This window comes from Nuphar pumila, chromosome 3, assembly GCF_984573655.1.
Source record: "Nuphar pumila chromosome 3, dmNupPumi1.hap1.1, whole genome shotgun sequence".
In the NCBI taxonomy this organism is placed as follows: Eukaryota; Viridiplantae; Streptophyta; class Magnoliopsida; order Nymphaeales; family Nymphaeaceae; genus Nuphar; species Nuphar pumila.
Genome location: NC_143251.1, coordinates 3,593,898 through 3,606,546, shown reverse-complemented (window position 1 = coordinate 3,606,546; position 12,649 = coordinate 3,593,898). Strand labels below are relative to the sequence as shown.

Here is a 12,649-nt window from a genome sequence, read left to right as displayed (position 1 = left end):
TTCCAACTGTCACAATTGTGACCGTTGGAGGGGCTCCAACATCTACTTGTTGGCCCCTCCAAGGCCTCTTGCATTGTATAAATAAGGGGCTCTCCCCTTTGTAATTCTTATGCTTGTGAAGCCTTGTTTAGTGAATCTTATGACTTTTGGGTTCGCATTTGTGCATTTGTGAGTTTGTATTGTGCTTTTCGTGCACAAGTGTTTCAAGTGTTCTTGTTGTGCGTATGTGTACGCATTTGTTTCCAAGAATATTGTAATATTGTTACTAGTATCTTGTTGAAGATACTTTCACATATCATAAACAATTTTTGTGTTGAACGATACATGATTGGTGGTTATGCTTATTTGTGACTTGATGCTAGTTTGATTTTAAATGTTGTTCCTCCTATATGTTGATAATCATAATAGTTATTTCTGCTGTGCATCACAGTTGATTTATATTGGAAACCATGTTATTGCCTCTTAGCTCTTTCAGGAACAATCTTATTCTCCAGGATCTTGTTTCATTATAAAAATATATATGCTTTTTTTACTGTTGGTGCTGGTCTGATAACACTAATGCACATTAATGGTGTAAATGATCTCCCACATGTTTCTTATTAATTTTAGTTAACTATTCGGATTGGATTCAAAATCCAATTATTGAACAGACGGGGTATGGTTTATGAAATTTTATATCAAATCCAGATCCGACCAAGTTCCAATTAAGATCCACAATTTTTTAATGTAAAAAAATTTAAAAAATATATATTATTTTATCGGGTATGGACCAGGTCTGGTTTATGTAGTTTTTATCGGATCCGAGTATGGTTTTTTTTTGAAAGATCCAATCAGATCCGAACCCGAATCCGATACCGACACCTAGTCAGATCCAGGTGTGGACCCACAAATTTTGGCAGAGGTCCGACCCGTTGACACCCCTAACTATATGGTCACCAAAATATTTCGGATAGGTACATGGATCGGAAAGAGTCTCAAATTCAAGACACCCACAACAAAACCTATTCATACAACAAAAGAAGAATGGTATAAACATCATCTTTAACCTTCAACTAATATATATATATATAGGGAATAGGGTATAAGCTGCATCCATCATAATAGACCAACCCACATAAGATAATACATCAATTATCATTAACTGGAAACATACTGCTACAATGTTAAAGGAAAAGTTGACATGTCACAGCAAACACTTGCTCTCAAAGGCTTATCATATAATGGGCACTGTAAAATTGTAAATAGTGTTTGACTAAGAGGCACACTGAGATTAATTCCAAAAATGGAAGTCTACAAATGTGAGAAAAACAAATGGATCGATAAAGTGCAAACACTATAACAAAAGTCTGTACCGTGGTTTTACGTTATAGTTCTTGTTCCATGTCAGTTGTCTGGTTGCCATGAATCTCAACCATACCAAAATTGCTGCAAGACCCAGCTCCCCTTCTCTAATGGCCCGCTGTGTCAACTCTGTTGCAATATTAAACCTGTTTCACAACCCACATTTTGCAAAACAATGATTGTTAAAGATGCCTAAAAACCGAAATTTTCATTCACTTCCACCTTTCACTGATTCTGAAGATGAAAAGACAAGAAGATCAGTGGTTCGTGAATCCTGAATTATAATAAACCATAACTCCATTATAGGTCCAACATTACATGCATAAAGAAAATCACCTGTGCATTAATGACCTCTCAGCTTCTTTTTCTTTCTCAGAAATTTCATCAAGCAACCACTTGGTGAACCCATCTCCAGGTCCCTGCTCTACAAATTCCCGAGTCATAATAAATACTTAATGAATGTGGTGAAATCATAACTTTAGGAGAGATTCAAAAATCATCTGACAAGCAGTCTATGCAAGACATGGCAACATTCAAACTTGATGTGCCAACAGAAAGTGAACGTTTCTACATAAAATCAAGGAGAATAGTTATGTGCATTGAATGTGAAGCTTTGCAGATGATGCATGAATAATCTTACTCATCATTGCGACATTATACATTTAGAATAAAAACAAACATATAATTAAGAAAACCAATTCCAAGTGAAAGAATGTTGAATAACCTTTCCACATTTTGAACCCATTGATCGAAGGTTTATGTGAAAATTTGAGCCATTATTTTTTATCCAAGATCCACCAGACCAAAGGATGAACTGCATCCCAGCAAAATCATTTCGCCCGAGATTTATATCCACATGCTGCCACAAATAAGAAAAGAAAATATGATCCTACCAGAAGTATTCATAAACGCATAATCATTGGCATGCAATACTTGAAGGATTTTGAAAAATATCAAAAATTAACAAAAGATTTTATACTGTCTGGTGGACAGATTTGTATACAGAATATCTCATGATCATAGCAAACGCATTAATCAGAATCATGCAAGTTTAAAATAAAAGAACCTTTCCATGTAACTAGAAAAAAAAAGTGATACCTGAAAAGTTCCATCTGCATTACCAATATCCTTAAAGTAAGTCTGACATGCACAATCCAGCATCCTTGACTTTTCAGGTACAAGTTCTGATGGAGGAGCCTGCATTTAAACATGAATATATGGCAGTGCATCTAATGATTCATCACAAAATAACAATAGTAAACCGAATAAATTCACTCTCCCTCACTTTTCCATTGCTCCAAAGTAAAAGCAAGCAATGCTTCCTAATTTTGAGAAGCAAGTTAAGCCTCTCGTGGTTCACAATCGTGTAAGACAGTTGGATATGGATGCACGTTGAGAACTTCAGGGAAACCATTCTTAAAGAAATCAAGGAAAATTTGTGCTTGACTTACCAACCATTCAACCGATGATGGCTTCAGTATCCCCCAATGGAGAACAAGAGTTCCTTTCATGTTCACGACAAACACGATGTGATTTTCACCCCTAATAACACCTTGAAGAACCTGTACCAGTGCAAGCAAGGTGAAACATGCCTGCCATATAAAAAGGAAACCAGATCTTTCCAATCTATAGAGCTGCATAAACTGACCGTCAACTCAGAGTTGCCATTATCAAGTTTGTGTTTTAGGACCTCAATTGCTCCATCTAAATGGCCAATGGACTTCGCAATTAGATTAAGCACAGTTAAAGATGGAAAATTGGTGTCCTTCTCATGCGGTTCAGGACATTTGTTCAACGACTGGGAAACATCATATCTTTTAAAGCAAATAGAAGGGGCCCGTGTGAGTTCATCAGTCTTTTTGCAGTCGTCCTTCTCATTGCTTCTTGATTGCAAAGAAATTTGGAGATCTGCTATGGAAATTCCTTTTGCTAGCTGATCTTGCAGCTCCCTCATTGCATAATCATAATCTTGCTGCAAAAATTAAAAAATGACAACATTGAATAAATAATATTGCATTCAAAAGTGGCACAGTACTGTTTTATAAGGCATAACTTCATTCACGTAACTCCATTTTAGCTGACATACAGCCCAGTATAAAGATTCATTGGAATATATGCTGGTTATTTCTGTCTATGACATACATCAGAATGGGCTCCAAGGATTGATATGAGACTCAAATTCAGTTTTAACTTGACTAAAAATGAGGGACTTAAGGAGGGTAGAGCTTTAATTGAAAAATATGGTAAGCTAGATAGCATAGATATAGGTAGGGTTTCGGTGTCATGCACATGTAAGTACATACAGTTAAAGTATTAAGTGCTTCCATCTTCGTTCCAAACAATCAGTGATTTCCCTCTCCTTGCTCAAATTTTTGTTTCTGAATTTTTGTACATCATTCTGAGGGTGAAGATGAGATTGCAGCTTCTCCATGTTGACCATGTTTAAAAATACATTTGTGCAAAATGTGCTTACTAGATTGTGTTTCTAACTGTTTGAGTGGGATGATTCTAGCCCTCCAAGATTTTCAAAAGTAAATTAGAAAAAAAATCATTCTTGGCCTGAAGAATTCCTTGTCAAATTAGCATAAGTTTTGAACTAAAAGAGACAGCAATATTGTACCTGCAAGTATTTGAAATCTTTACATTTTATATAACAAGGTTTAGATGCCTATGCTAAAAAATGGAGCATATTATATAGGATTTTCATGCATTTTCATTGCTTTTATTTTTTTACATGTCAAGAAAGCAGCGAGGAAAACAAAACACGAAAAGTGTGTGGTACCTTTGCTTGCTCTGGTGAGTTCCTAGGCCTTCCCTTGCTCTCCCAAAGTAAGTATGCCTTTCGTTCTACCAGCTCACGAGGTATTGATGCATTAGAAGGACGTGCAACTTGCTTCGATATGTCAATCTTGAAGTTTCCATTGTTTAATTTGAACCTGAAATTTTTGCAATGCCTTAAGAATCCTCAATAGACCACCTAAAATGCACATTAAAATCAAAACCATATAAAGGACCAACCATCTATTATGTGCTTCGTCTTTCAAAACGAACTCAATGGTGTGCAATTTAGGATCCTTTACTTCAATTGCAACTAAATAGATATCTCCACTCTGCGGTTTAAATACTGAACAAATTAAAAATCGAAAGAATGGTTCATTGCACTCGAAACGCAAAGCCTCACAAGAGGGCATTCTGAATTGCATAAGTGGATGTGTGAACGAAAATCTTTTAAATAACAAATCAAATTGCACGGAAGAAACCTAAAAACTGTCCACAAAGTGACAAAAATGATAACTAACAGATAATGGTCCGCAATATCTGTTCATAAACGCCGCAAAAATATATTGGCATCCTTAAGAGGTCGAGTTCAATCATGTGGAAGATGAAGAGGGCACCTTGGTAAACGGAGTATGCAATGCACTTTCATGATACTTCCTTGTCCCAGACGGCCGATCCGCCGGAAGCACCCAGTTCCTGATCAGACCATTAAAAGACCCACCATCAGAAAATCTCCGATTACTTAAAATAAAGAAGAAAAAGACAATTCTAGATTGGAATCGCACGTGCTCCCATGATAAAGGCCACCCCAGTGAAGAATCAACGGCATGGAACAGTTCGAAAGCTGGAATTCGACCCTCGTTGTGCACCCATTTGAGTTCCTGAACACATTAACCTACAGAATCGAACAGCAAAATACAGAATTAGAGCAAAGGGCATGATTCGCGTTCCAATAAACCGCTGACGGTAAACCTGCCTGCAATTTGGATCCGCCTTCGACATCGAAATGGTGAACGGCCGACGACATCCTTTGCAGAGAGAATCAGTGAACGACGATGCCCTAGAATCGAAATCGATCGATATGAAAGCAAGAGATTGCGCTCAAAATTTATAGAAAAGTTCAGAAAATAGATGATGAATGACGAATCCGATTCTTCGCAGAATTTACGAAAAAAACAATCCGAAAGAGGAAAAGCGATTCCTCTTTTTGGAAAAAAGGTTTGTTCGGATTCCTCACTGGTTGAATTTTCGAGGTTCGATGAGTGGAAGTCTACTCTTTGTGGCTTCTGTGAGTCGGAGATCGGAATTGGAAACTTTTACCGTCAGGGACCGTGGGGAAGAATTCGCGGGAAATTGAATCATGATGTTTGCACGTCATTCAGAGGGATTTTACGAATATACCATCTCCAAATCTTCTTGGTGGACGCCGTTTGACAGGGGCGTTTGGCGTCCCGCAAAGGGCAACCAAGATCATAAACTCTGGAGTTTCTGTTTTGGATTTCGAGGACTTGCATTGTTCCCAAAGTCGGTTTTTCACCCAGAATGGTGAAAAGTGGAAACCGGAATTTCGTCGTTTATAAAATTGGATGATGCGTTGCAGTCCTCAGCGACTTAGCGTTTCTTGCACGCTACAAGGGGTGGCAGAATGGTAAAAAGAGAAACTTTCGCATATAATTTTCGGTGCCCAAAATCTGAGGCGGTGGAGGGGCGGGTTTGGATCTCAGGGTTGAGTTCCGACCTAATCAGTTATTGTCCAATCGGGTTTGGATGGGAAACCGTGACGCTGAACTCGGATATGGCTGTCTAATCTGGTATGCTTTTATACGCAATTGGATTCGGATACCTGTCTGATTCAGACCAGATCAGATTATTGCCAATTTGCAGTCCAGTTGGTGCAAACAGGTTGAAATGTGAACCGGATAATGACATATCCAAATCTATGTCCAAATTTTTACCTGCAACCCTATATATGAATCTGGGGCTGAACTAGATCTGGTGTAATGGAACTGAATTCATATCCGAGATTTATATAGTTGTACTGGGCTTGTACAAATGATTGCGAAAAGTTCGAACGGACCTGAATTTGAATAAAAAGCTGGTTGAAAAGAATGCTCCATATCCAATTCATATCAAATCCAAATTGAGTGCATATTCTAAGTTTTATCAAGTAACCTACCGTTACCCTTATCCAATTAACATAAGTTAAATATTTAAAATGCCAAAAGTATCCTTCGCCCTTTTCATTCACTAATATAATTGTTATGGATCTGATTAAAATGTTAACGGTTCAAGCTTTTATTGATTGGGCAATACCCAGCCTTTGACATCCTTAGATCTAACCTAAACTTGCACGTTTACAAAAATATGTCAGATCCGTTTTTTTTTCATGGGAAATGTTGGGTGTCAAATCCAGTTTTGGTTCTCATCTCACAGTAGATCTATCAATTCATGTAAAGAAAATGGGTCTTTGTTTATGACGAAGGAAACCCTCACCGAGAACGAGAACTGGATCACTTAATGAGCCCGCCTCCCTACAAAGTAAAACCCCGGGTTGAGGACGCGACCACCCAGTCTTACGTGACCCAACCAAGATAAAACATCAGCAGCCCCCATGCACCAGCGGAATTAGATCATGGGCCTTCAGCTTGACACAGGTCCCCTCTGGCCACATGTAGAAAATGGGTCCTATTTAGGGGTGGTAAAACCTGACACGACCCGCCAACCCGCCTCTTAGGCGGGTTCAGGTTTGGAAAAAATGAACCCATTTAATAAATGGGTCGACCTGCCTAACCCGTTTATTAAACGGGTCGGGTTCGTGTTAGGGGTATGCCAACCCGTCTGCCAACCCGCCAACCCGACCCGTCAACCCGACCCGCCAACCTGAGAACCCGTTTACCCGACCCAACCCATTTATTAAATGGGTTGGCGGGTCGTGTCGGGTTACCCGTTTATTAAACGGGCTGGGTTCGTGTTTGCCATAGCCAACCCGTTTAATAAACGGGTCGGGTTCTGGTTGAGGTATGCTGACCTGCCAACCCGTCGGGTCGACCCGCCAACCCGACACGATTGCCACCCCTAGTCCTATTAGACAAAAATTTTACCAAACTCAACTTTAATGCTTATCCTGTTCTAGGATATTAACAAGCTTAAATGTATATGTTAACTATCTAGTCCAAATTTGTATACACACACTGTCTAGTATGAAAATATGGGTCAGATCTACCTTTGTATTTGTTTTTTGAAGTTTGGTTCTAGTTTAGGCCCATATCCTACTCAGGTGTCATGATAAATTTTTAAATCCAGTTAGAAAATTGGACCCTTTGATATGGTACCTGCTAAAAAAGATGCATACTCAACGATTTCATGTGAAAAGTGGGCGGTTTTAGCCTGATTCTAATTCAACCATGATGATAATTTAGGTCCAACTCAGACCCAAATAATCTTAAATATATTTATCATGAATCTGACCCAAATTAGAACACATGTTACCCTAAACCGAAAATAGGTGGAGGTAAGTTTATAACCTGTAATAAGAAGAGTAGGTGTTTAGAAAGGCGTTCATGCATTTTCAATGAACAAGGGTAGAAAAGGACTTTCATAGCACTTTAAAGCGTTTCTCACGTTAATCCAAAGTATTTATTTGGCCATTGCAAAAAAATGTAGGTCCATTTCAAGAATTTAATAAAGGATGGTTCTAACATGAAATATCATAAAAGCAACCTAACATTTTTATTATTACGTTTAGCTGCCTATTTCTAATGGTTATGATTAAAAAACACTCTTGGGGACGTTCGGCTCGTTCCCACGTAATCACTTTCTCAAGGAATCCTGTGAAAGTGATTCTAAAAGCCTAAAATTTTATGTTCAACCAAACATGAACATGATCATTAGAAATCACGACAACCCATGAGATTTGCCCTCATATTTAGAATCATGATTTAAAATCATTCTGATTTCAAATTTCATTGCGTTGAGGCACCTAAATGTACCCTCAGTCTTAAAAATAGACAATTGAACAATTTTCTTTTGAAAGCTAAGCTGGGGTTAGGCAGACCCCCACCAATTACAGAACATACCATTGGGTTTTGAATTTGCAATGTCCCAACACATGGTGACCTGCATTACACTGCAAGAATTCTGTAGATTAGTGACGGACATTATTCGTCATTAATTCATTGTTAATCCATCGCTAAAATTGTTAGCGACGACGGATAACGTTCATCACAATTTTTTGATCGTTAATTAGCAACATAAAAGATCTGTCGCTAAATTGCAAATGATTAGTGAATGCCATAATTCACCGTTAAATAACATCTGATTTTGTTTTTTGCGACAGATATAAATCCGGCGCTATCAGTCACTAAATTGCATTGTTGTTTTGTGCCTAAATTTTTGCTGAATTTTAACGACGGATACATATCCATCACTAATCTATCACAAAATTTAAAAAAAAAATAAAAAAAAAATTGTTTGAAATATAAATATCAATCTTTAGCTATTATATGTGTACCAATCATAGAAAGTATATGCCGCCGACCAATACCAGCAACACGAGGAGATGGGTCTTTAGCTAGGGCGTATACAGCCATTACACATTGGAAATACACAGCATTATCTACTGCCTTTGGTTTTGAAAAGTTAATGATCTCATTGTTGGTAGCATCAATTAATAGAATAGCATAATCAGAGCTCTCAGACGAATTATCTGACAATGGAGAACCATGCATTATTCCAGAGGCAAGTGGGCTACTAGCTGAAGTCCTTCCATCACCAACGAGGGCAGTGTTGTCACTTCCAACCCTCAAAACAGGACCAATCTGGGAAGAGACAACACTTGCAGTATGCAAAAACTTTGAGGAACCTGCGTAGCCACTAGGTGAACTAAGTATATTTGTCAATGATGGCAAAGTACTTATCAGAGAGTTATATTGTGTTTTGCTGCCCATGTGAAAATTGAACGCCAGTGTATTAGGAGTTTGTAGAACAGAAAAACCAAAAGTTGAAAGACAGTCATAAAATCATGCGCTGCAAGAGCTGGTAAGTCTTAAAACATTCCCTATGAACTGCATCATAAACAATGGAAGAGGTTGAAGAAGATTCATGCTGATGATGTGAAATCCCTGTTGGGTTAAACCAACACGTTGTGGTGGTTACCCACGATGTGGGTAAACGCTTCCCACATAAATTTTGTTCCTTCCGTTAAACCCATTACCGAATAAAAGGGAAACGGTTGTTAAAACTGTTTCCATTCGGTGTTTATAAAGAGGGTTTCATAAGCAACCCATAATGTGCGAAAATACAGAAGTTCAAGGAGGGAAGAGGTCGACTTACCGTCCGCATACAGTGGCATGCGCTTGTGGTGGCTGCGGACAGGCTGAGTTGAAGAACGCCCTTCTCCGTCAATGACCGCCTCAGGTACGCTCTGTTTTCATTTGTTATGCAGGGCCACCGCCATACAGGAACTCCGACTGTGCCGTCGCCGGAAACCCCCAGACGGACCCAACAATCCCATCATGGAAGACGTAGTTCATGCCTTGATACAAGGAATTTGGTCTGTGTAACTAACCTGCCCCAAGCATTTGCTTTTTTCACTTTTTTTCACAGAGTCAATGCTCCTGATCTCTTTTCACTGCCACCAATTGCAAAAATTTGGCACTCATTTGACTCTTCGCAAGCAACAATTAGAATCAAAGCAACGGATTTTCTAAACTGTAAAATCACTACATGTCTGGTAGTTCATAGTGAACTGTTCCAAAGGAAACTTTCCCATAGCCAAGGATTCATATGCAAGCTTAAATGGTAGGTGTCTCCAAGCACAATTGCAACTGTCTCAGATAACCACCTAAAAAAAGTGTGACTGTCACTTCTGAGAAAACCAGTCACAGGATCAGACTCGTGACCCACTTTCTCAGGTAAGTGTGCACCAACTCTCTTTCAACTATCAACCACTTTTATATCTTGCACTTTCTTAAGCTTGCAAGCACTTGAGAAAGTGGCTAGATTGAGCTTCCTTTTCTCAGAAATCTAAGAAAGTGATGGTTTCTCAGGTTCTTGCAAACATGCCCCTCCTGATCCAAAGTGCAGGAGAATCACTTCTGTTACAGTGATATGGAAACTTTGATTGATTTACAAGGGGGAGAGAGGGTTCAAAGTCAATAAAGAGACCTAATAGCCTTACAGAATTGGTCAACCAAAAATGAAATATCAAGCAGAGAATGGACAACATTACAGTTTCCTCTTTCAAAAGCATTGATACTAACAATTTCTGATGTGGGAGTGGCAGTTAAAGTTCACAAAATGTGCATGGATATGTCCAATAACCGTTTTGTTCAATCAAGATAGCCAGAGCTGATCCAACCGCTTTAATATCCATATCAGGACCACAATTATCATCTTTTATTATTGTGAGAAACACCACATTAAGTTTAAATGGCTGCTAGAGAAATACACATAATTTGTAAAGAGTTTGCTGCCCTAAGTTAGACTGAGTAGCTCTTAATTACTCAATGTCTGGTTCAGAGATGGTCCACCTTCAGCTCTTGGCTCAGATGAAAATTGATTATTTTTAACAATATAGAATTTAGAAATTTCCAATAAATGGCTCTATTTTCATAATCACTTGCTGGGATTGACAAAGTTTATTGACAAAGCAAAAACTTCAAAAAATAAGCAGCTTCCATTCCATGTGAAAGAAAGAAAATAGGTATGTAATGCAAAATTATGCAACTTACATTCCATGTGAAAGAAAGTAAATGTTTATATACAGCTTTTTCATCTTCATCTAAGAAGTTATAGACAGTTTGTTCTTTCACTCCAGCTCTCTTTGTACGTGATGATGTAAATGTTTGTGGAGACCACCCTGCAATGGTATCACATCATAGTTAACCAATAGTGACTAATAAAAATTTAGATATAGAAAATCTAAATGTTGTAGACATAAGCAAAAACGCACCTTATTTTGATCCAACAGTAGTATAGTATCCTGCAGAAAACCCTCCAGTAAAGGCTCCTTGGAATCTTCTACGCCGACCTGAAGAGCGGTTTTCTGTCTCAAGTAAGAACAATAAGAGCAAAACAGAAGCTTCCTGCAATAATTTTCCAAGTGGAAATCAGTAGGCAGGGTCTTCTGGATCAACTGAACCCTGGTTTCCAATTGAATGTTTTGAGCACATTCTGCGGATGATTGTCACCCCCTTTGGACGGTTGCAAAGCATCTGAGTTCAACATGTTTCCCTTAAATTGATTCAGTGACACTGTGCAGCAACAAAATTTGTGGTAAGCCTGTGCAGTTTGAAGCATCAAACTACTTATGGCAGTGCCAACCTGAAGAATGATTGTTTAATCACGAGCAAGAACATTAAGAGCAAAACCCTAATCCTAATCGAGAAGAGAAAGGGGGATCGGGGGACGATCTTCCTCTGCGTCTTAGATGTCGGTGCGCCAGGGCTTGGGCTCAGGAACGACGACGACCATAACTTGGAGGCCGTGGTTGAGGAGGACCTGGCGTGCTTGCTGCAGATGCCTCGGTGGGCATTCTTGCAAAGGGTGTAGCTCTCGTCGTAGCTAGGCTGCGGCAGCCGATCAAACCACTCCTGGGTGATGTGCACCTCGTACTCGACGGAGCAGGCGTCGAGCTCCTCGTGGTCGTGCGACTCCGGATCAATGAGGCCGAAGTTGGAGAGCGCCTTCAGGAGGCTCTGCCCCGACAACCCCATCACCTCATGCTTCCGCCCCTCCGGATTGATCACGAAGGTCTTGACGATCCGATCAGCCACCTTCCACGACGACGACGGCGAAGGCAACGACGAGGAGGATTTGGAGAGGGAAAAGGAGGGGGGAGGAGGGAAGAGTTTGGAGGAGAGCCTGCGAACACAGAGGGAGCGTCCATCAGTCCCTCGCCATGGTCACCGGGTGGAGGGAGAAACAGGGGGCGGGAGAGAGAGATCGTGCCCTAAATGGGCCTTTTTTATATCGTACATCAGTCATGGATTCGCTACGGAACGTTTTCGTCTCAAAATCCATCGTTAAGATTAGAAACGAAAAATTTTCATCGCGACATCCGTCCCTAAGTTGTGACAAATTAGTGAAAGAATTTTTTTGTCACTAATATGTGCCTAATTTGCGATAGATTTTGAGATTAGATTTTTTCGTTGATAATTAGGGATAAATTTTGAGACAGAAATTTTTTTTTTTTTGTAACTAATTTTAATTTTATGAACAACTAGTTTTCTCTAACTAATCTGTCACAAATTTGCGATGAATTATTTCATTTTTGTAGTGTTAAAAGATCAAACCAAACAAGTTGAGCCCTCATTAGTACCAATTGACCTAATTATTTAGTCAAAACAAGTGACTAAAACACACGGTCATGAGTGACAATGTTGTCAGTATCGGTATCGGCCTTGTTGTATCCTTTGTGTGAATTGGTCGATACAGTGAATCATTCTGAATCGGCTAAAAATTAATTTAAAAAATATTATATGTCAATCAAAAAGTGACACATGTTAAAGTCATTAAAATAATATTAAAA

At 39.1% G+C, this 12,649-nt stretch overlaps 1 protein-coding gene and 1 long non-coding RNA gene across 4 annotated transcripts in view; both read right to left on the bottom strand.

Annotated features, from left to right (window-relative positions):
- The window catches only part of PWD (phosphoglucan, water dikinase), a 127,579-nt gene extending 122,387 nt beyond the window's left edge, over positions 1 to 5,192 (bottom strand). For all 3 annotated transcript variants that reach the window (XM_089998639.1, XM_089998641.1, XM_089998640.1), the window contains exons 1-11: positions 5,096 to 5,192; positions 4,905 to 5,014; positions 4,737 to 4,815; positions 4,360 to 4,451; positions 4,124 to 4,277; positions 2,990 to 3,313; positions 2,793 to 2,903; positions 2,440 to 2,538; positions 2,066 to 2,200; positions 1,678 to 1,760; positions 1,353 to 1,487 (exon numbers count right to left, since the gene is read on the bottom strand). In XM_089998639.1, the coding sequence (XP_089854765.1) occupies positions 1,353 to 1,487; positions 1,678 to 1,760; positions 2,066 to 2,200; positions 2,440 to 2,538; positions 2,793 to 2,903; positions 2,990 to 3,313; positions 4,124 to 4,277; positions 4,360 to 4,451; positions 4,737 to 4,815; positions 4,905 to 5,014; positions 5,096 to 5,146 (1,373 nt within the window). In that variant the 5' untranslated portion in view covers positions 5,147 to 5,192. The remainder of the gene's footprint in view (positions 1 to 1,352; positions 1,488 to 1,677; positions 1,761 to 2,065; positions 2,201 to 2,439; positions 2,539 to 2,792; positions 2,904 to 2,989; positions 3,314 to 4,123; positions 4,278 to 4,359; positions 4,452 to 4,736; positions 4,816 to 4,904; positions 5,015 to 5,095) is intronic.
- A 3,596-nt stretch (positions 5,193 to 8,788) lies between these two features.
- LOC149841671 (uncharacterized) lies at positions 8,789 to 12,012 on the bottom strand. The gene is made up of 4 exons (XR_016431002.1): positions 11,072 to 12,012; positions 10,851 to 10,978; positions 9,451 to 9,748; positions 8,789 to 8,980 (listed from the first exon to the last, which is right to left on the bottom strand). It is a non-coding gene; the product is annotated as an uncharacterized LOC149841671 (long non-coding RNA).
- Between the last annotated feature and the right edge of the window lie 637 nt (positions 12,013 to 12,649).